The sequence below is a fragment of the Zalophus californianus genome, chromosome 17 (assembly GCF_009762305.2).
Source record: "Zalophus californianus isolate mZalCal1 chromosome 17, mZalCal1.pri.v2, whole genome shotgun sequence".
NCBI lineage: Eukaryota > Metazoa > Chordata > Mammalia > Carnivora > Otariidae > Zalophus > Zalophus californianus.
The window spans coordinates 5906672-5930956 of record NC_045611.1 but is presented as its reverse complement, the minus strand read 5'-3'; the positions used below and the strand labels follow the sequence as shown (position 1 = coordinate 5930956).

Below are 24285 nucleotides of genomic sequence, written 5' to 3'. Positions count from 1 at the left end.
TTGCACTGGGCTGGAAGTGTTTGCTAGTCCCCGGTGCAATTCCATTCTCTGCAAAAGTGGAATCGGCTGGCGTTGCCCAGCGTGATTTGTGTGGCTGGGCCCCAGCAGTCCAAAAAAGCAAAAGGGCTACCTCCTCCGAGGGGCTTGCTCTGTGCGAGGTGCTCACCCTGTATCTGCCATGCAAAACGAGGGAGCTTTATGAAGGAATCCGTCTTGTAAAGCCATTGGTCCTGGTCATCAGCCTCTACCCAATGCTTTCGTGATGCTGCCGCTGATCTATTTGGGAAGTTGGCTGGCTGGTGAGGCAGAGCCTCTCCTCAAAGCCTGGCTCCCACGGAAAATATGCTCAGTGCAGCCAAGTGCATGAATGAAAACGCCGCCGGGCGCTTCTAGTCGGGCAAAATGCAGCCGAGAACTCCGCTCCTTCTGTGCGTTCTCCTGTCCCAGGTAGGGAAGAAGGGCTGTGGGGTGCACCCCGCGCCCCGTTTCTGCATTCGGATCGCCTGGCGCGGGCAGGGCTAGGGGGCTTTCGGGGGTCGGGAGACTCTGGGGCGCGGCGGCGAAAAAAGCCTAGGGCTCAAAGGGAGGTCATTCACAGCCCAGGAGATCCTAGGGGGACCCTGGTTTCGCACTCCGGGTTCCCTGTGTGTGTGTGTGTGTGTGTGTGTGTGTGTGTGTGTGTGTGTACGTTTGTGGGAGGAGGCGAGAGCTCCCGAGTCCCTTTTTTTTTTTTTTTTTTTTGTAAGCAGGGGCGACATTCTCGCCTACATCAAGTGGGGTAACTTTGATTCGTCTCCTCCGGAGGCTCATCTCATGCATTGGAGAAAGACTCAGTTGGAGGCGACTCCAAGGAGTCGTGGTTTCCCCCAGCGCAGCGCCGGGCGAGGAAGCGCGGCTCCGGTCCGGATTGCTGGCTGCCGGGCTGGAGAGGCCGGCCTGGCATTGCCGACTTCCCGGGGCGCTCGGGCCCCCTCGCCCAGCCCAGCGGCGCTAGGGAAGGCGCCTCACACCAGCCTAGCGCTGCGCTGCAGCCCGGCTGCTGCTGTCGTTCAAAGGCGCCTGGCTCTGGCCGCGCCCGCATCGGGGTTCTTTTCCTTCTCGACCTCGGGATGGGAGCGCGTCTCCCCCCCACCTCCGTCACCCCTCCCCGCCAGGACGCAGGCCCCAGCCCCCGCGCCCCTTTTGTCCAGCCAGCTGGAGCTCCGGCTCTGAGCCCCGACTGCCGCCTCTGCTGTCTTCCCCGGGCGGGCGCGGAGCGCAGAGAAAAGTTCAAGCCTTGCCCACCAGGGCTGCAGCTGCCTGTTAACCCTCAGAGCGCTGAGGCACAAGGGAAGGGCCGGTGACCCCAGAGAGGGTGGGGGTTGGGGTGCGATGGAGACTTCGTTCTTGGGCAACCACCTTTGTATCTCGAAGATCTAAGGAAGTTTGTGTGCAGGAAAGCAGTACTCCGAGGAGGCCAGACCAGAGGTGCTGGCAGCCGAGGGGCACGCCCAGCCCTGCTCTGGGGCCTGTAGGTTCTGAGAGCACTGTGACCCGGTCCCCCAAGGCCTCCTGTGAAGCCCATGGGACTCCGGATGAGGTGGCAGCTTACAAGTGGGTGGGTAAGATCAAGGCAGGGCCGACAGAGAGGAGGGAAGGAGACAAGGGAGTGCCTTTGGGTGCTAGGGATGGGTGTTGAGTTCCTGTCCAGGACTCCTGAGTGCCAGGGGAACAGGCACACCTGTGAGTGCTGGGTAAGGGGGGGTTGGTGAGGCAGCTAGGATCCCAGGCAAGGGCTGGCTGGGATGTGGGGATACACTGCAGCCTTCTAAGGGAGGCCACTGCTAGATCAATGTTGGGGTTAGACTTTGGAAATGGTTCAGTGTCCCAGGAACGCTGTGACCATGGAAATGATGTAAAGTGGGGGTTACTGGGTGGATGCTAGTGCCTGGGGGCAGGGTGAGGTGCTGGGCTGCTGAGCCCCTCCCCCACTTAGGATTTCTGTCCTCCCTGGATACACAGCGCCCATTCAGGACTGTGCAGTTATACTCCTCTAACACCAGGGCTTTGCTGGCTGATTCTCTTGGGGGTCCCTGTAACCTTAAGTCCTGCCACAAATTCTGTGTCTGTCTGTGAACCAGTTTTCTAGACTTTCTGGAGTCTGACTGTCCCTGAGGCTGTATGTATGTATATATATCCCCATTTTGTAGGGTGGTTCAGAATATGCCTCTGATTCAGACAGATCCTCTCTGCCATATGCTGGTGGTACCACCCTGGGCAAGTTGTTTAGTATCTCTGAGCTTTCTGATTCCCCACTGTAAAATAATCTTATCACCTTCCTGAGATTGCCAGGCAAATTAATTGCATTCAACAGGATGTCCTAGGTAATGCATTTACCATGAGGCCTGGCACACTGGGAACCATTAGTGTCTGGGAGCACTTACCACAGCCTTTCCCCAGGACTTTACAGTCCTTTTCTCTCTCAGCATGCTTGGACCTCAGATAGGATTCCAGGGCTTGGCCAAAGTTATTCCTCCCTTTGAGCAAGGCAGACCACATGGCAGCACCCAGCAGTCCCTGTGCACTAGGGGCTTCTCACGTGATACCTTTTGTAAAGCAACTGGTGTGTCTTGTCTTGCTGGGCCCAGATGGCACAGGTGGGTCTGAAGGCTGTCAGCTCACTCAGTTCCTTAGCATGGGGAAGCAGAGGTTTTCCCGGGAATTGAATTGCCTGTTCTCTGAGGCTTATTTCTCTCTTAGATTGTTATGCATAATCAGAGCAAATGTCCACATTAGTACACTAATTGATATCCTGATTGCAACAGCACCTTGCAGAGAAATAATTTTGGTGCAATTCACTTAATCGGCAAGAGGTTCAAGTGCACAGCTCTGTGTGCTGTAGGGAAAAGTGGGGAAAGTCTTGGAGGCTTTGAGTCAACAAGCAAAGACAAAACTTTCTCAAGGCAGAGAGGAAACAGAAGAAAGAGAAAAACAATGTAATAAAAGCAAATTAGTCACTTGGTCCTAAGTGGTGTTCAGGCAAGCATGTATGTGTTTTCCACTGCAGTTGTAATACTCTGGGTCCGGCTTTGGGAGCCATCAGTCTCTGTACGGTTATTGGCTGGTTGCTGTTTTAGGCATTTTGGAAGGGGGAAGAATTCTAAGCAACAATGGCTGGAAGCTGGCAAAGTCAAGGAACAGTCACCTCTCTTCTCCCCTGGGATGTTTTGGGAAGGGCTGTCCCAGAAGTGGCCTCTGGCATTTAGCTATGATAAATAATGAATGTGGCACAGATCAAGGAGTCCTGACATAGAAATTACACTTATGTAAGTATGATTCCCACCCCCCACCCCCATTTGGGTATCACTTACAATTAGCCAAAAGTTCTAACAATGAATGAGTAATCCCCCAAGAATTAGAATTTTAGGGAGTGGTTCAGGTTTGGAGAGCAGTCACTTGGGAGTGACCAAAAATGTTCCACAGAATTCTGAGATGTTGATTTAAAATGGGGAGTTCTTTTTTGGAGTCAGAATCTTGATTTTCAGGATTTTAAATGAGAATCTGTTTTCTGAAACACCATTTATTATATGTTCAGGGAAGTGTTTATTTGCAGAACCGTTGTGATAAGGAGAAAAGACTACGGGAGTGGCAGAGAGTACCCCCTGCCCTGGAATGGCTTCAACATGTGGCAGCCCGTAAGATTTCAAAAGCACTGGGGAAAGAGAGACATAAGTTGTGAAAAGAATCAAAGTGGTAGAGTTCACATGTCTGAACAATTTTTTTAGCAAGTCCCCAAAGAGATTTAATAAACTGCAAGGCTGAATATGTGATCTGGAGTTTATGTAATGCCACAGTCTATATTAAAAGCCCAACAGTCATCTTAGCTAATCTCTTCTGCTCTGCCTCCCTCCCTTCTCTCCTTTTCTATCTTTAGCTCTTGGGTTTTCCATTAAATAAAATCTATTTCCTTCTAGAAGTATCTCCTATGTGTTACAGTGGCATTGCCCAGCAAACCAACGTACCCAGTAACTGCAGCATATAAATACCAGCATTTGCTTGTGTGCACTGAATCTCAGTTTGAGGTTCACTGTTTAGGTAAAAGTGCATCTAGGTTCTTGAGACTATCCATCTTTCTTTCCCTCCTTCCAAAAAGACAGTTGTTTGGAGAGTCCAGTTAATTTCTCTTAGGTGGAAGGGAAGGAAAATGACAAACTCTGGGTTCAGTGAACATCACATTATCTACATAGCCACAGTATTTCCTACTTCTTTGTGTATGTCCATCTCTGTGTGTTTTGATCTTATTTTAATACCTGTTGAAAAATTTCTCCAGAAGAGGGCTCCATTCACAGCATTACAAAATTCTGAATCTACAGCTTATGTATTTTAAAGAACTTCAGTGTAGTAGCTCCATCAAAACCCAACTATTCTCCTTATTCCCAATTACTTGCTACGAGCGCCCCCGGTGAGAAGTCCTGCCATTTTGCACTGAGTATCTTTCCTCCTTTATTGCCTATTGTAGTTAGTTCTTTTCTGTTTTATTCTGCAACTATGTACCCCCTCTGAGTAATAGAGCAGGGAACGTTTGAAAGACCTTTGTAGACAATGCCATATGAAATGTGGGGAAGTTCTGAAATTTCCTGGCATTTGATTTTGTTTGGACCTGGTTTTACTCTTTAGGCAGCCAAAAGGCAGGCATAGCTCGCCTGTGAAAGGAGATAATCTTCCCCATTAGGTAACTACCCAGAAGAATGACTCATGAGCCAGATTCGCACACCCTACAGCATCAGTTGAAAAGGAGAGGGAAATATGTCTGTCATCCAATTACAATAATCAGTTGGGCAGAATCAAATCAAGTAACCAGTGGTTTTGGCATTGTTTCCACTTAGCTGTGGGCAAGATGCCCACGCGCCTGAGAGAATCTGACCCTCTTGAATGATGCTGCCAATACAATCCCCTGCAGCCTGTCTCCTCTGTAGCTACCTAGGGATCCCAGGCCTGACTCCACCTCCCTGAGCAGACAGCGCAAACGATGACGGGCTGGACTGTAGGCTCCCCTTCAGTAGGCACTAAGTAGTGGCTTTATGCTAGGGTTAGGGTAGAAAGCAATTTCTTATCTCTACTGAGGGAAGCAGCTAAGGGCCGACTAAGGAGGAAAAGAAATGACATTTCAAACTTGAGACACAGACTAAGCCAGGGCTCATGTTAGTGAATGGGTCACTCTTTGGCTTAGCAGGTTGAACCTTAAGATACCTGCTTGGTGGAGCTAAAGCTCATCCATCCCAATTCTACAACTCTGGCTTCTGGGCAAAAGGTGCAAAGTAGCAGCCACAGGCTAAGTGTAACCCATGGATGTATCTTGTTTGACCAAATGTTTTGAAAAGTGGGAAATTGTAAATTAAAAAAATCCAGGTTTCTTGCATTTCTTAAAATGTCAGAAGGCCAGGCAGTCCTAGAGCTTCATTCCTGCTTGGCCACATTTCACTAGAGCAGAGTTACTACTGCCCCCTTTAAGAAGGACACAGTCCCTACCAGTCCCCACTACTCATCCAGCCAGTTGTACTCACTTATTTTTACCCACTTGCCCCATAGCCGTTTGTGTTGGGTACTTCTGCTTTCACAAATTTTGAGGCTTAATCAAATTGATATAGTCAAGTTTTTAGTGAGAGGCTACTTGAAAAGGAAGGGACAGGCCTCTTTCTGATCGCTATGATTGAACTGGGTTGAGACTTGCTTTGGAAGAACATGATGAAGGGGATCCACACCTCCATCCTGAGAACATTACTGCTGTCAGTGCTATTGGGTGACTAGGGGTACCCAGAGCACCAGGACACCCAGATTATTGTTCCATGAGTAACAGTTACACCCAGAGGAATGACACACTACAGCTTTGAGGAAAACCGATGTGGGTACACCAGAGTGTTGGTACACCCAAAACGTTGCAGTCAAGGGACTCTGGGAGTACTGGATAATAGGTGGGCCCCAGTGCACTGTGCCAAGTGTTATACCAAAAGCATCAGTACCCTTGGAATACGGTGGCAGTCTGAGCATTGTCATTCCCACAGTGTTGCTCACCCGCAATGTGAGTATCATCAAAACCTCACAATAACTTCTTGTACTCAGCCCTGCAGGGGACTCTCAGAGCACTGAGTTAGCTTTCAGAGTATTTATAACTTCAGGGTAATGTTAGCTCCGTAGCTTTGTTGCCTAGAGTACTTTTGTACACGGGACATTGTCACCTCTACCACCTACTGGAATTTGTGTAATGTTCTTATAACTGCTTTTAACAGTTAACACCCAACGTAGTCTTCATATAGTGTTAATGCTAGAATTAATGTCCTCTGCCTCCATAAATCCTCGATTAATCTGTCCACCCATCCCCTACAAATAGGTGGGCCTCCGATAACTTGTTTTCCATAGCCTCAGATCCCAAAGATCAGGGTAAATATAATTACACACACATACCAAAAAAAAAAAAAAAGTGATTGTTTTTCCTCTGTCACTTGCCAACAGAAGTCAAATTCCTGAAAATTAGCATTAGCAATAGGCACGTTTTGACATGTCATGTCTCATTTCAAAGGCCCCAGCGTCACCCAATCTGTTACAGAAGCACAAAGCCCCTGTGTCTCCCAGCTGAGTGTAGGCTGGGCTGGGGTGGAGGGCAGCAGCTGCTCAGCTGAGAGCAGCCCTGCCACATGCCTGGGCAGGGCCAGGAAATGAGCTCAGCCTCTGGAGGAGCCTGGGGACCCTGCAAGGAATGTGGAAGCCTCCATCCCTGCCTTATGTGGCCTCCAGGCCAAAGTCTCTTTCCTCTGGCAGTGGCAGGGAACTGCTTTTCCATGTGCTGCACGAGATGGTGCCTGCAAATGCCCGAAGCTTGAGCTTCTGTGGTCATCTCCCTGTCAACTGATGTAGGGCCTGCAGAAAGTGGCTGGACCCTGGCAGCAGAACCCAGAGCTGTCTCAGGCCACACAGGCTCTGCCTTCAGCTGCCATAAGCTGCTGGGCATCTGGGATCATCTAACTCAGGGGTTGTAAACTGTGGCCTATGGGCCAATTCTTGCCTGCCACCTGTTTTTATAAATAGTTTTATTGGACTGTAGCCATGCCCATTCATTTATATAATTGTCTCTGGCGGAGCTTGTGTTATAACAACAGGGTTGACACCATATGGCCCACAAAGCCTAAAATATTTACTATTTGACCCTTTACAAAAAAAGTTTGCTGACTCCTGCTCTGACTCAGAATTACAGCCAGAGGGGCTGCAGGAAATCTTCCCAAAGGGCAGGGAGGCATTAGGGATTCAGTCATTAGGGGCTGTCCTTCCTAAACCCCAAGCACTCAGGTAACTTAACTTCAGGGAGATTTACCTGGGGCTAAGTGGACTCAGTCAATATCTGTGTTGTCCACGGAGGACCTACTATGTGCTCAGGTTACAGCTACTAGTGAGGCCGACCCAGCCTCTGCTCTCTTGGGGTTAAGATCCTGAGAGATCCCCTGGCAGGGGAGATCCCTGTCAATTCAGAAATAATTCAAAATAGAGGCAACTGCTATGATGGAAGAAAATGCAGTTGTGTGAGGTGTGCCATCCTGTGTGTTTTGCTCATCTGTGCCTTTCTCCCCCACTAAAATATAAGCTCCATTAGAGCACATACTACTGTCTGATCAGTTTGCTTCTGCATCTCCAGGGCCTAGAACAGTGCTGGTGTGCAGCCGGCCTTCGGCAAACATGAATGAATGAATGAATGAATGAATGAGTGAGTGAATATAAGGAAGGCATTAGATTCAGATGAAGGACCTGGGAGGCTTCCTTCATAGCCTGATGCTTGAGCCACAGTCTGGAGGAGTAGTGAGGCTTACAGACAAGGGAACACCGGAAGGTGTAGGCAGGGAAAAGCATTCCAGGCAGAAGGTACAGTCTGGGGGGAGTCTCTGTGCAGGAAGAAATACTGCATAGGGGAAAGAGGATGATCTCAGGAGCCGTGGAGTAGTGCCAGAGGCCCTGGGGCTTTGGCAACCACCACAGGGATTCTGGTGTTTGTCCTGGAGCAATGGGCAGCCATTGAAAGTAACAAGGGGAAGGTGTAGTGTGACAAGGTCAGATTTCCATTTTGAAAAGGTCACCCTGGCTGCAGTGTAGCAGATGGATTGACGCTGGGTACGAGCGGAAGGGAGAAGCCAGTTCAGGCCTGAGATCATGAGAGTGGCAGTGCAACCGAGGGAAATAGATGTACCACTCAGAGCATCCAAGAGACAGTAAGGGCAGAACCTGGCAGCGCCGTGTAGCTGGGTTCGGAGATGGCAGAGCAAGGGCCAGGGAGCAGTTAAGGAGAAAGCTTGAGTTCTGACTCTTTCAGTTGGCAGCTTCCTGCCAATTGCCCAAACAAGGAACCCAGGTGTTTGACATTATAGACAGGGTCTGAGGGCCCTTTCCGTGGGGGTGTTAGCCAGGCCGCAGTAATGCTGCTCCGGAGAGGCGTCCCAGGCCCCCGTTACACTAATGCCCACAGATCCAGTCTGTGCTCGCATCTGGGATGGGCACAATGGGGGCTTCGAAATGCCCTTGTCTAGAGAGACTGATGTGTAGCCTCTATAATTAACCAATCTCTGAGGCTTTTCACGCAAAAGATATTTGGGAGAAACATTGCCAAACCCTTTAATCGTTTCTTGAACATTCAATCAGCAGCACTAGAAATATTTCTTACATGGAGCAAATAATGATCTACTACTTTCAGCAATCACTTTGCGATTGTTAACAAGTCTTCATTTCAGCATGTTGGATGTGGCCTTAGTGACCCTTACATTTCCAGGTGGAGTAGCAGAATCTTAAGGGGGGTGCCAGGGAGTGGTATGTTGGTAAATGTATAACAACTGGCTTCTCTTAAAAAAAAAAAAAAAAGTGGCACAGGCACTCTCTCCTCAGAAGGTGGGGGATGCACAGGTGTCTGCCTTTATTGAGGCACTTAGGGAATTCACAGGTAAACAAGGTGGACATAGGCCATGTTCTCACGGGAGTTGCCATCTACCGGGGGCAGCCGTTAAGAAACAAGAAAATATATTTTGTGGGGCGCCTGGGCGGCTCAGTCAGTTAAGTGTCCGCCTTCGGCTCAGGTCATGATCCCGGGGTCCTGGGATGGAGCCGCACATGGGGCTCCCTGCTCAGCGGGGAACATGCTTCTCCCTCTCCCTCTCCCTCTGCCCACCACCCCCATGCTCGCTCTCTCTCAAATAAATAAATAAAAAACATCTTTTGATGTTTTTTGTGAAATAACACAAACTTGGTCATTGTTACTCTAGGAAACAACAGGGACCCACACAGCGTTGAAGGGGCGATTGCTCTGCCTTCCCTCCCATCCTTCCCGTCCTCCCTGCCCCGCTTCTATCCATCCTTTCTTCTTTCTCCCCATAATTATTAAAATCTACCCAGTGCCAAGAATGGTGCCAGCTTGGAATTCAGAGATGAATACATACCTGGTCCCGAATAGGGAAAGTGCTGGAGGTGAACCAGGGCCCATGGTCTGCCAGGACTCATAGGAGCAGACGTCTCAGATTGCTTAGGAGAGTTAGGGAGACTTCTGGGGTTTTAAGAAGTGAGTTTGAATCCTGGCCATTTGCATGCTGCGTTTTCTTTTGTTTCCTCCTGTGTCTGAACAAGGAGAGAGAACACCTATACCCGCCCAGCAGGGTTTTAGTTAAATAAGTATATGCTTGTGACTTCATCCATGATTGGCAAATGCTGGGTGCTAAAGGAATGTTGGTTGTATTAACTTTCACATGCTCTGCTCCAAGGGAACTTGTAGCTTGCAGGTACCATGGGGCCTCGGCCTTGATCATCTAACTAATTCAGAGGGGAAAAAAATGCTTGCATCTTTAAAATGCATAGACATTAAAAAAAAATAAAGTTTGCTCTCTGGGGAAGGATTTGCCAATTCCCATACTGGTAGCTCCCCAAAGATCCTTCCCCTGGGGATTTCATGCCTCATAAAATCATTTGATCTGGTGGGATCTTATCTTCTAGATGTATCTTCTTAGCAGCTGTTTCCCCGGAGGCTTTATCAGGGCAGCGTGTGTGGGGGTGTACATATTAGTACTATGAGCACTTATGATTATTATTTAAAATATATCAAAATACCTGTAGTAAATATACTGTACAATTTATTGCTATGTGCTGGTTGCATATATTATGTCAAATCTGTATTGCAACACTTAGGGACAATTATTCTTATCCTCATTTTATATACAATGGAAAGAAGTTCAGAGTGGTTGAGTCATTTGCCTAAGGCCACACAGCCACTAAGAACTGGGACCAGGGATTGAACCCATGCATTTCTTTCTTTTTCTTTTTTTTTTTTTGTATTTTTTTATTATTATGTTATATTAATCACCATACATTACATCATTAGTTTTTGATGTAGTGTTCCATGATTCATTGTTTGCGAATGTGCCCTCTTTAATACCCATCACCAGGCTAACCCATCCCCCCACCCCCCTCCCCTGTAGAACCCTCAGTTTGCTTTTCAGAGTCCATCATCTTTCATGGTTCATCTCCCCCATGCATTTCTGATTCCTGTGCATGTGCATTTTCCTCATTTCACTCATGTATAAAAGCTTCCTTCCTCATCCCCTCAAATGATGTAAGAATTTTCTCCTTTGACTATTTTGTTTTCTGGCTCTCCTGGAGTCAAAAATGGCTGCATGTAGTAACCCCATTTTTGAATTCCTGGGGTCTAAAAGTAGACCTGGAACCTGGATCTCCTGTCTGGCTTAATGGTTGCAACCTGGGTTAGCCCAGGGTTATTTGTGTTGTCACTGAGTCCTTGTTTTTGACCAGGGGCAAACAACCTACCCATACTATTTCACCCAGCAAGAATGGCCACCTTACTAGGAATAGCCACACAGGACTCAGCTAGGGTGTGGTGCCTCTGTAGCTTCCAGCCCAGGTAAATTCTCTGGAGGTAAATTTGCTGGCAGTTTCCTGCCTGCTGCTGAGCTCTAAGGCTGGATGGCATTACCCCCAGGAGTGCCAAGGAGCTCCAGTGTATCCTGAGTGCTACTGTCTACAATAACATTTTCCCTAATCCATAGGAAATGAGAAATATACAGCCTGTAGCTATATTGAGACAAACCGATCTATCGGGCATTGCAACGGAACTGAATCTAACCTCAAGTGTAGTTCTGTTTTACCAAAAGAGTTTTCTTTTTTTCCCCCTTTTTCAATTTAAGTGCCTTTAGTCAGGCTAACGATTGATTCCATGAACATTTGCTGAATGCCTGTTATGTGCCTGGCACTGTCTTACACACTGGCGACAGAACAGGGAGCACTCACAGAGCCCCTGTGCAGGTAGATGTACATATTCCTCCCTTGGACCTAGTCCTTACCGGTCCTCATGGAGGCCTTGCATTTCTGCCCTTCTCAGGACATTTGGATCTGTGAACTCCAATCTGTACATTTCATGTTTAAGTCATTCATTTAACAAATATTAACTGATCAACCACTGTATCTCAAGCATGATGCTTTAAACTGGGTGAGCAGCAATTATTAAGAAAGACAAGTTTGCCTGCCCTCATGGAGTCTATGTTCTAATGGGGGAGAAAGACAGTAAACAGCAAGAAGAAGTAAATACAATCATTTTGGATAGTGATGGTGCTGTAAAACAGTTAAAATGGGATAAGCAGTTGTTCTGAGTTTATCCACAGCCCTCTCTTGGGATAGAAAGTTCATTGTTCTGATGCAATGACCTTTCTACTTTTTAGGGATGAAACGTCCTATTGTTTGTAAAAAGAAATTAACTAACTGCCTATCTTTTTTGTCTTCTATTTATCATGGTAAATAGAGTGGAAAAGTGTTGTTGGCAAAACTTTGTCCATTCTCTATTTTTTGTTTTTCTTGAAATTTTGCTTTTGGGAATCTAAAAATATGGCAACCAAAGATTTAAACTACAGGTATGTAATCTTTTTTCTGTAAAGAATAAATATATGTCTGTAGGATAAATATATGTCTCTTTTGCCATTACTCAACACTATCACTGTAGCATAAAAACAGTCACACCCAAAATGTGAACAAATGGGCTGGGCTCTGTTCCAGTAAAACTTTATTTAGAAAAACAGGCAGAGCTGGATTTGGCCCTCGGGCTGTAGTTAGCCAACTTCTGATCAAAAGCATTAGCCACCTCACCAGCTGGTCAAATTGGGAGAGGGTCAAGGCCAGGGAGAGAAACCAGACATTTTCTCTGGCCTGTTGTTACCATGAGGATGTAATACTTCTTTAGGAAGACAGTACCATGGGATTATTCCATGTTAACTTGGATCAAAGTAAAGATTAACTAAGGAACACAATTCTCAGACAACCACTAAAATATATAATAATTTGGCTTTTGTAGTAATTATCTGGACTACAATTTTTAAGACTTCCTCGCCACCCAAAAGTGTATTGGTGTTAAACACTGTATCTTAGGTTGCATTCCTCCAAACAGTGATGGGGATATAGGCTTGGATGCAGGGAGCTAATCTGAGAGATGATTCTAAGACACAGAAGTGAGGAATAAGAAAGAAGGAAAGCCAACAAAGAGCGTGTCGTTGAGCTGGTTACTGTCATAGGCAGCTGGGGCTCATTACTGCTGGGGCCCCTCAGAAGAATTGTGTAAAACTTGCTTCAGAAGAGTCCCTTTGCTGGGTAGGAGGCTGGGGTGTATATCCACTATGCCCATCTTCCATTGATCGAGGGTGGCCCCTGGCACCATTAATTTCTCTGTGCTTCCCTGATGAGCCTTTGTGGCTCTGGGGGAGCAACCATGGTTTTGGAAAAGTCCTGAGCAGAAAAATAGAGAGGCATGACAGGTGCTTGGACTGGCAGTATATGCCCAGAGTAGGGCATTAGTTTATAACAGATTCCAGTTGCCTCTGTTATATGTTACTGGAAACTTTCTCAGTAGAGCTTATGTTAAAGGAAAGAGTTCTTTTTATTTTATTATTATTATTTTTTAACCCACTGAGTTTGGTTTAGCACCCACCTGCAGATACTCTCTTTCCCACTAGATGGTACCAGTATGCCAAAGCCCTGGAATGCTACCGTTGGGAATCATCTTTGACATGGATATATTCCCACTACTTATAAATAAGGAATAAACAAGTTGAGGTTGGAGGAACAGAGTATGGGTGTTTGGGCGACATAAGATGGGAGAAAAGTGGAGGTTGTCTAAACCGTTACCTTCATTCAGTTGTTTACCAACAAATCTTACTGACCACCCACTGAGTGCTCAACACTCTTCTCAGCATTGGGAATACAGATATAAGCAATGTACACAAAGTCCCTAACCTGGTGAGCTTCTGTACTAGTTGGGGGGAGAGACAATAAAAAACAAACAGGCAGATACATGATGTGTGTCATGTGGTGAGTTCTGTGGAAAGCACAGTCCTTCTGATATCTATCTGCCTGTCTTGTCAGCTTGTAGGGTGATAGATTATTTCCATCTGTTTCTTAAAGCCCATTCTGCCACTCAACAACCTCTTACGATTATGCTTATATGGTTTATTTTCACTATGAGACTGTGAGTATGTGGAAGGCAGAAGTCATGCTTGGCAAATGGGTGTTGACCAACTGGAACCCACTGTAGCCCACCTCAACCAATGGCTCGTTGGTTTGATTTCATTTGTCTGGAATCATTCTGAATTGTTACTATTGTTGACACACAATAGAGTTGCATTTTACTCAGGGGTTAGATTATAAAGTCAAGGTTTAAGGCAAACACAGAGTTGTCATTAACCTTAAAAAATCTTAAGTTGCCCATTAAATTGCAGTGTGTGTGGTTTTGCATATGCATCCCTGTACTGTAATTAATATGTAACAATGTATAATGCATGCCGTAATGTACAGTGCATAATAAAGAATACAGGCAAGATATAATTTTACAGAATTTAATTGCAGTATTTAAATTGTTCTTTTCCTTTCTCTTTTTGGTGGAAGAGCTAGGTTTCCATTAGTTAAATGTGCATATGATAAGACTTTACTGTATTCATTCTGGTTTCTTAATCATATGATCCCCACCAAGCTGTGAACCGGGGAGGGCACGAGCTGTGTTCTCGGTGCTCTGTTCATCTTTGGGTTCCCACCACCAGCCACATGCTTTGGGGCAGAGGAACAGCATACAAGTAATAACAGCAGTAGTAGCAGTAATAGAGATTAACATTTAAGTAGTGCTTACTATGAGTTAGGCCCTGTGTGAGTGCTTTAGATGTATTAATTAGCACTTTTTGTCCTCCTAAAGACTCTATCATGTATCTACTATGATTTTAATTCCATTTCACAGATGGGGAAATTCCAGGAGAACTGGATTAAAGGTCACAAAGCTTTTGAGCTCTGGCACTGAGAGTCCAACTTGAGCAGTTTCAAAGGCAATGTTGTATGGTTCCATGAAATGGAAAGAATTGTCCAGAACAAGCAAATCCATAGAGACAGAAAGTAGAGTATTTGTTGCCTAGGGCCCCAGGTGGGAGGAGCAGGGAATGGGAGGGACTGCTAATGGGCATGGGATTTCTTTTTGGGAGTGATGGAAATGTTCTGGAATGAGACAGTGATCATGGTGGCACGAGTGTGTGAATATACTAAAAACCACAGAATTGTATACTTTAACAGGGTGAACCTTATAGTATGTGGCTTTTGTCTCAATAGTGCTGTTATTCAATAGGAAAGCAAGCAAAACTCAGGCAGTCCAACCTCAGGGCTCTTGTGTGGCCATCCCTGAGCCTTCCTACAGGCGCTCACCAAGTGCTAGTGGCATTCTGCTCTCTTTACTTACATTAACCCTGATTCCTCAAAAGGGCCCTATCATCCAACCTCCTTTCAGAGATCAGAAAACAGAGGCAGACATATACCGAGGAACTTGAGGCTGGCAAGTGACCCAGGCAGTTCTGGGCCTGAAGCATACTGTTTTTCACGCATTTTATTAATTAAAATCAGCCCTAGTCAACCAGAGCTACAGGTTAACTCCGCTTATCAGAAATGAAGCAATGGTTCTTCACTTTTGTTTTGCAGATTTACAAAGTGGATTAAGATCCTTCTTTGCTCACCAGTTACTATTCCCGTCTGGCCCCTGGTGGGTCTGGTGTAGGGTACTGGCACTAAGACCCGGAGGCTGTAGGGGCTTAGTGTGTGTTGGAAGGTGTGTTAGTGTGGCTGACTTCTAAAAGTAATAAGAATAAGTGGTCATGAACTGGGAGAGAGGGAAGAGGACCAGGGGGAGAGAACTAATTGATATGCTAATTGTCATTGTACTCAAGTTGATACCAGATTGCTGAAAGGATTCATCCAAATTAACAAGAATGTTTGGCACCCCTTGGCTGTTCAGATGAAGATTTCATGGCCTGGCAATGAAAAGATATCTGAGGTCTAGGGCAGGGGAAGGAGCTCTTTGCTCTTACACTTGGCCCCCACCCCCACCAAAGACACTCCGCCTTCAGCACCTGCTTCCCCCACCAGACATCTTTTGATTCCCAAACTCTGTAAACATGAGATTTATTCCTCTCTGCCTTCACTCTCGTGTTGACGATTTGTATTTGTCTTTCATGTTTAAAATGCAGAGTGATGAAGCCATTAGCCAAGCACAGTACAACAGGAAAGGGCAGCAGGGCTTGCCCCTGGATCCAGCCCGGGATGCCTGTTTGTGGTACTGGAGGGTGAGGATTTATAAAGACAAAGCAGAGGGACTATAAATATCTTCCTGGGTCTCCAGTCTGGAAGAGCAGCTGTGACTTGAGCTGGGACAGGAGCTGGGATTGAAAGTGTTCTGGCTGAGATCTGGCTTCCCAGGTGGCTGGCCTCGGGGTGGCAGAGAGTGCTGGGCCACCTAGATTCTTAAAGGCTTCCCAGGTAGCAACAGGTGATTACACAAAACCACACGAGTGTATGATTTTCCAATGTGTTTTGCAAAGTGTATTCTGAAGAGGTACTGGTTCCTTGAGATGTTAATAAGGGTTCTGGAAAAAATAGGTTGCATTAGCTAATATTTTGGGAAACCCTGGACTTACCCGCAGAAATGAAGCAGGTTGTGTTTTGTTTTTCACAATTGAATGTCTCTGAGTCTTTATTGTGCATTTGAGTTTCAAAGAGGGACTGCCCAACACTGTGTTTCCAGGGCTCTTCTTAAATTCCCAGGGGTAAGGGAACTCTTGCATAGAGTATGTCATGAGATAGTGATGCACAGGGTAAATGTGGGAACAAGCTGTGGACTCTGGAGTCTCAGAGTTTGGGCCTTCACCATCAGGACCAGCAGTGTCAGCATGACTTGGGAGCTTGTTAGAAAGGCAGTTATCCACTCAGCACCTACTGAATCAGAGCTTCTGGGGGTGGACCCAGCTATCCATGTCTTCACATACCTGCCTTCTAGGGGGTTCTGTTGCTCCCTCCAATTTGAAACCTGCTGCTCCAGTGGGCTGTGGGGAAAGAGATATCTTTCTGATGTTGTTCTGGGTGAAGGAGGGAAACATGTGTCTGGGGCAGGAAATATGCTCCCCTGAAGAAAGTAGAGATGACAGAGTACAGACCACAGAGATATAGAAGTGGAGGTCAAAGGTTCTGCTATATCCCATTATGGTCATAAGTATTTATTTCTGTGAGACCCTGAGCTGTGTTCACAGGATGCCTTCAGTGACAGCTGTGGTCTACACAGGCAGACCAGAAGACCTGGGGTGAGGACCAAAGAAGTATTTGGGAAGTCTGTGTAGGGGAGGCAAACCTCATCTTAGGTTTTTATCTGAGACTCTTTAAGGAAAAGGAAGATTAACAAGAGAGAAACCAGCAGCTTATTAATATGTGTACCTCATGTGTACATGGTAGATACCCAGGGAAAAAATGAGAAACTCTCAAAAGTGGCTTAGAGCTCCAGTTTAAATACCATCTTGAGCTAAAGACAAGAGAGAGAAAGGTGTGGGGAAGCCAGTTGTGAGGGGTAACGGGGTTGAAAACAAGAATGAAATTTGTTGTGCAGGTTTAGGTCAGTGCCTTCTCCGTTGGTAAGGATCTGAAGTTGTCTGCCGGGAGTATCTGTCCTTCATGGTAGAGGGGAGGAGGGACACCTTTCTAAATTCAGGTCTTGTTTTTAGGCAAATAGGAAGAGGGTAGTAAGGTTTTCTTGTACCTCCTTCTCAGTTGCCTTCAGCTCAAAATAATCCTTACGACAAAGTGGCAGGTTTAGGGTGGCATATTCTATCTTTCATCTGACGTAGCAGCCACCCCTTTGGTTTTATACGCATGTGTGATTGGTATGTAGTGTATGTGTATGTATGTACATATAATGCATACACATATACACACATTCCACACATATACACAGATGTATACATATATAGTACATGCACACCCATATAATAGATACACATATATATGTATACACACATATATAACATATACATATAAATACATGTATATGTTCTGTATATACATATGATACCTACCAAGCCCTAGTCACAATTGGCACCTACTAAATTCTAGGCTCTATTCTTTGAATTAAGGTTTCTAAGGTGAACCATGCAGATGCAGAGGCTGCAGTTGCTGAGCTTGTAGAGATTATAGATCCAAGGGGAGAATGACAGACAATGACATTGCTGGGTGTTTGAGAAGAGCTAGGTCTATAGCCATTGTTTTTTTTTTTTTTAAGATTTTATTTATTTATTTGACACAGAGAGAGAGAGACATAGCGAGAGAGGGAACACAAGCAGGGGGAGTGGGAAAGGGAGAAGCAGGCTTCCCGTTGAGCAGGAAGCCCAATGCGGGGCTCGATCCCAGGACCCTGGGATCATGACCTGAGCTGAAGGCAGACGCTTAATGACTGAGCCACCCAGGTGCCCTATAGCCATTGGGTTTTGAAGCCCATCCAGAATAATTATTTTTGCGCCATTATGAATCTTTGCTGATCTTTCTGATATTGCCCATGATTCTTACTTGTGAAATACAGTCTAAACTGGTGGTTCTCAAATGTGGGCAGTTGTGCCTCCCAGGGGACATATGGTAATGACTAGAGACATATTTGCTTGTCACAACTGGGGGAGAAGGAGCTATTGGCATTTGGCAGGTAGAGGCCAGGGATGCTGTTCAACATCCTACAGTACACAGGACAGCCCCCACCACAAAGCATTATCCCAACCCAAATGTCAGTAGTGTGACTGTGAGTGAACCAGGTCTAAGTGTAGAGCTTCATGCTCACCCAGCACACAGGAATGACTGTCTCTACCCCATCCCATTCTAGAAGCCACAATCCAAAGTTGGATCCGTGAAAACTGGTAGCAAGTTACTCTCCATGTATAATTTTTCAGAAGTAAAACCATGACTCTCTGGTAAATATAAACATTAATTCATTGATTTATGAGGAAACCAATAAGATGCTATGATGGTTTCAAAGGGCATTTAAGAAGCTAGTGTATTTCTGAGCAATTTGACAAAGAAATATTAGGATGAGATTGCTGAGTTAGGGGAAGAAAAACAGTTAATGTGCAACATGCCTAAATCTCAGGGTAATCTATTCCACTAGACAAATTATTTTTGTTTCTACGGGACAAAAATCGACAAGTAACTGGTAAGTTCACTGAGTCTGGGGACTTCCATCAAGAGCAAACAACAAGATGAACTATGAACATGCATCTAGACATCTACTGGTGACCTTTGTCCCTGAGTGATATTCAAAGGATTTCCATCAATCATATGGCCAGTTTACAAGCTTTGGATAATGTTTTTCTGATTCCTTACACATGATTTTTAGTTTACTAGTGCTGCCTGACCTGACATAGTCTGTGAAATATGGGGCAAAGAAATGGAAGAGTCAGTTGAGGTCTAGGAAGTGGTGGGAGGAGAGATTCTGAAGGTCCAGTTGATTGTGTAGATGGCATCTGTTAACTGCCTTCGATTAAGCATGTGCTGTGCTACATGCTTTCATTCAACCGTATTAGGTGGGACTGACCATCGTCCACATCTACCGATGAAGAAACTGAGTCAGAGGGAGAGTCAGAATGTCAGTAGCAGATAAATGCAGAGTAAGGCGAAAATGGTGTGGGATCAAGACCAAAAGGGGGAGAAATAGAGAAGGAAGGGGGAGTGTTACAAGCTGGAGGGAAGCCTGAGTTCAATTTGAGGCAGAGGTACTCATAGCATACTCAGGGGAAAACAAGGAGGCTGTTCTGGGTGACAGTAAATGTGAACACAGTGTGAAATTGGATCAGTGCTACAGGGATGGCAGCTATTAATAGTATCAGTGTTATTTTAGCCAAAGGATCTCACTACTGCTACAGGGCAGTGCCTGGCAGTAACCCATGGTGGTTAGGAGCCCAGGCCTTGGGGGAAGCTGGAATTGGTTTGGACCTCAGCTCTGGAGGTTTGTGTGGCCATGGGCAAGTGGCTTAACATCTCTGTGCCTCAGTTATCAGGTCTATGAAGCAAGGGCCATGATGCCTACACAATAGGGCTGGCATGGGAATTCAAGACAACCCTGGAAAATCTTGGTTGAGCAAATGATAAGCCTTTGGGAAATGGCAGTTGGTTCTTTGAGGAGGTGAATAGACAGGATTTAGCAAATGATGGTTGTTAGCCGTTTGTCTGTAAGTGTCACAGTCTCAGTCTGAGTTCCCCCAAAAGCAGATTCTAAAGGATTTGAGTGCAATTGATTCACCTGGGAGGTGTTCCAGGGAAAACTGTAGGGGGGTGAGGAAATGAAGCAAGGAAGGGAGGGCAGCCATGTGGAGTGTCTGCTCTTCAGCCAGTTGCTACTGTGGCTGTTTGGACCTTAATTCTCCTGGGGACCCTTGGGAGCCAGTGCAGAACACATCAGAGTTATCCGACCTGAGGGACATGGGAGCTCCAGACTCTATGCCACAAATCTGGGTGGGCATTGTTTTGGGGCTGTTCCAGGTGGCATTGATTTTGAGCCCTACTGGACTTCTGGGTATGGACTCTGGTCCCAGAGAAAGCCATCAGCAAAGAGGTGTGGAGTTTTTCAGCTGGAAATGGGGCCAGCCTTTTAATGGAAAAGCCAGAGGGATATGGGCTTGGGAGGTGGGAAGTCCTCAGCATCTGCTGCAGTCAGTATCCAAAGGCATAAAAACAGTGATGCCCTTTGGCCAGGAATCTACATCTGAGAAGTTAAAGAAACAGAGCTAGGTATAAAAAAATGATACACAGAAATACTTCTCTGCATTATATGTGATAGCCCGAATTGAGAAGAGTAATAATAGTCAACATGTATTGAGTGTTTGCCATGTGCCTGGCTCTCCTAAGTGCTCAACAAATAAGCTAAATTCTAGGAAATGGCAACTGGCTAAGTGACTCAATGGAATATTACACAGGCATTGAAGAGAGGGCATTATGAAAACAGCAATGGCATGGAGAAATCGCCTAAGTGAGAAATGATACAGAACAGGACACTCTGTGTGGAGTAGGATTCCTACTAAGCAAAAAAACCTCTATATATGGGAAAGGAGGTGACACCTGAAAGGAAATTTGTCAAAATCCTAACTGTGGTTTTTTTTTTTTTGTGTAATGGGTTTGTGAGTGATTTCTCTCCCTCTAGTTTACAAATCTCCATTGATGTGGTGTATTACATTTACAATGAAAAAATACAGTAAATATGAAAAAGTGAAAGGAAAAAAAACTTCTAAAAAATAGGTTGTGGAGATCCAGCAGAGGTTTCAAAGAAGGGAATGGAAAATGATATTTCAGAAAAATTAACCTGTGGGTGGGGTGGGAGATGGATTGGATTGGGGAAGACCCAAGGTAAGAAGCTCAGCTTGTGAGCAAATAAAGATCACAGGGAGTGTGGAGAGGAAAGGGCCAATTTTAGGGTTTGGTGGCTAATGGGATGATGGGGAAGAAAGGGAAAAATGCCAGAAATGATCCCAACATTTTACTGTAAGAGTGCTTTAACAATGATTCTGAGTGATACAGGGATTACTCTGACATTATTTCCCCCATCTATAGTTGCATTGCATGGTGTGTGGTAATCATTTTGAGTATATCTCACTATTAAAACATAATGCAATTTCTTTTTTTTAACATGTTATTTACTTGGGAGAGTGAGAGAGAGAGAAGGAGCAGGGAGAGGGGCAGAGGGAGAAGGAGACTGAGCTGGGAGCCCAAAAACATAATGCAGTTTCATCTAAAAAAGAAAATTAGCAATGGAACAACAAACATATATTGAGCACCCTTTGAGACAGGTTTATTTACATCTACTGTCTCATCTAAACCTAACAACAATCCTATAAGCTATGTTCCTAGTATTTCTGTTTTACAAGTGAGATAAGAGAAAATCAGAGAAATAAAGGCACTTATCCAAGGTCACAAAGAATCTGAGTTCAGATGATTGTTAAGTGAACTGTATGTATGTGTGCATATATGGATGGATGAATGATGGATGGATGGGTGAATGGATGGATGGATGGTTGATGGATGGGTGGATGGGTGGATGCATGGGTGGATGGGTGGATGGGTGGATAGATGGATGGGTGGATGGGTGGATGGATGGGTGGATAGATGGATGGGTGGATGGGTGGATGCATGGGTGGATGGATGGATGGTGGATGGGTGGATGGGTGGATAGATGGATGGGTGGATGGATGGGTGGATGGATGGGTGGATGGGTGGATGGGTGGATGGGTGGATGCATGGGTGGATGGATGGATGATGGATGGGTGGATGGATTGGTAACCATGTAAGGAGGAAAATGTAGGGTACTATAAAGTCAAAGTAGAAAAGAGGGAGAGAAAGCACTATATTCTGCAAGAAGAAGGTGTGGTCACTAATTCTTTTTATGGGGGCCATTCCAGTCAAGCAATGGAAGTTGCATGGGGGAGCTGAGGGTCCAGGACATTGTGAGGGGAATCTATGAAATGACCAGTCAGACCATGTAGGAGCTCAAAAACAGGTGCAAGCCTAAGGAATAGACACATAAATAGGAAAGAAGGCTGATGTAAGAGAACAAAGGGAACGGTAGGGGAGTGGAAGGAGAAATGGAAAAAGTAAAAGTAAAGAATTTGCGGGTTAAGAACGAGGACACCAGACTGCCTGGGCTTGACTCTCAGCTCCACTGCCCTGTGACCTTAGCAAACCCCATAACTCTGTTTGCTTCAGTCTCCTCATTTGTAAAATGGGGAGGAGTAACCCCCATCTCATGGGCTCCTTAGGAGGATGAACTAAAGCATGTGGCGTTCTTCACACCATGTCCGGCACATTAAAATCCAAACCGGGCAGGGATCCCGATGCCTTAATGGTCACAATAAATGCCATTTCCTGGGGAACAACTCCAAGCTACAGAAAAGGAAACTGAGATTCAGTCACTTAAAGAATGTGCCCCAAGAAACTGTACCTGGAGCCCCAACATTGCACTGCCCATCCATGGGTGGATGGGTGGATGCATGGGTGGATGGAGGTCAGCAAGAGGTCAGCTCTCCCTTCCTTTAGGAGAAAATAGATTTTCTGCAAGATCCTATGCCAAATGTACTTTTTCTTAGTTGGAAACTAACCTTCTGCAATCTGTAATGAGGCATATTGGGGTACACATTTCTGTTGTTCTTTTTGACCAAAGTGTTAAACAGAGGCTGCTCATTAAAGCAAAGTTAGAGGAGTTCTGGAGGCATGGGAGATTGGCTAGGGAGGAAAGTAGTGAAGCACTTGGAAGATTCGGGGGGCGGATGAAGATCCATCAGACCCCAGCAAGCACCGTGAACTCAGTGCCCTTTCTTCATTCCAGAAAGTTTTATGCTTTTATAATTGATGCTTGCAGAAGTCTGCACAGTGCAGACTCGGCATGAGGAATCCTGAAAGCCTTATTAACCCAGCCACTTAGCCTTTATGAGTGCAACCCCTACTCTGGCTATTTTGGCTCAGGATTAGCTGAGCCCCAAAATGTTCCACTGTTGGGATGAAGAGGTTCAATTTAATTCCTTTCTCTGGTTATTTCTCCTCCCCAATCCCCTTTTCAGCTCCGGCTGCTGTCAAGCTGCATCAGCGCTTAGCCGGTACGCTCCTGCCTTTGCGATCCTATAACCTACCAAGAAAACGTTCTCTCTGAGACTGAGTCACCAGAGAAATTGCATGCCCAGGATTGATTTTGCATAGTGTAAAAATCAATCTGCACATTGGGCAGTAGAGGCACCGTCTAAGGCTCCAGTCTGCGAGAGAACTAGTTCAGGCTGGTTGGAGGCCCAGTGGGGCAGGGCGGCAAGCAGATTAAGTCAGAAAGTTAAAAAAAATTAATAAACAGAAAAAAAAAGATGAAACTGAGGGGTGTACTTTGTCAGGCTAGAATGGTTTTTGCATTTCTGTGTTAATGAGCTTCATCTGGCACAGCTGGCCTCTACCTGTTGCGTAGTTTTGGGGGAAGACGGAAGCTGTAAAGAGCACCTCCCATTAGACCCACACGTCTGCTGGCTGGAGGGCCCCATGGTGTCACTGTCCGCTTGACATAGTCTCTCCAAGGACAGAACTTCAATTTGCTTTGGTGGGAAGACTAAGAACAATCATTTTTTGTGCTCCAATAATCGTTGTTTAATTAAATGCCACTCTAATCATTAAGTTAAAATAACTAACATTTAAGGAGCACCATCTATGTGTCAGGCACTCTGTGAGGTACTTATATACACATTGTCTAATTCAAGCCTCTGAATGTCAGAGTTGCTGTGATTCATCTCAATTCATAGCCGCGGAGTTCAGGGTTTGTGAGGCATGCTCACATACAACATCTTCATTGATTGTCACTCAGCCTTCAGGGGGCCACAGATGACATTTTGCAGTTAAGGAAACTGAGCATCAGGGACCTGTCTTCTTTAGTGAATAATTGGCAGAACCAGGATTCAAATCCTGGTCTTCTGATTCTATATTGTTGCAGTTTTACTGGGAGAGAGCGGTGGTGTATATTCATTAAATTCCTTTTGTGTGCCAAGCTCAGAGAAGAGTTTATTGTTCATTGTCTCAATCTTCAGTCAGGAGGGTGTTGCTTTCCCACTTCACAGATACAGAGACTGAGGCTCAGAGAGGGGAAGCCACTGGAATACAGCCACAGAGGTAATTGTACGGAGTAGAGCTGGGGCTAATAGCTTTGTGTTCCATCCTGTGGGTTTTCTTTGTTCATGGCCATGCCTTCAATAGGAGAAGCAAAGCCGTGTGATTTTCCAGCAGGGACAGTGAGAGGCCTGGATTGTAGGATTCAGGATTGGTTATGGGTATTGACAACTGAACAGGCTGCTAGAAATGTGATCTTGGCCTGGAGGGAAGATCAGACATGACTGAGAATTCGGGAAGGACCAGCTCTAATTTGGGTCCTTTCATCTTGAAGGC

The 24285-nt window shown here is 45.7% G+C and overlaps 1 protein-coding gene across 2 annotated transcripts in view; it reads left to right on the top strand.

Annotated features, from left to right (window-relative positions):
• Positions 1-213: 213 nt before the first annotated feature.
• The window catches only part of CDH13 (cadherin 13), a 1022481-nt gene continuing 998409 nt past the window's right edge, over positions 214-24285 (top strand). Inside the window, exon 1 of one of the 2 annotated variants that reach the window (XM_027619214.2) lies at positions 214-447. In XM_027619214.2, coding sequence (XP_027475015.1) covers positions 403-447 — 45 coding nt within the window. In that variant the 5' untranslated portion in view covers positions 214-402. The remainder of the gene's footprint in view (positions 448-24285) is intronic. The other variant, XM_027619213.1, reaches the window with a different exon arrangement.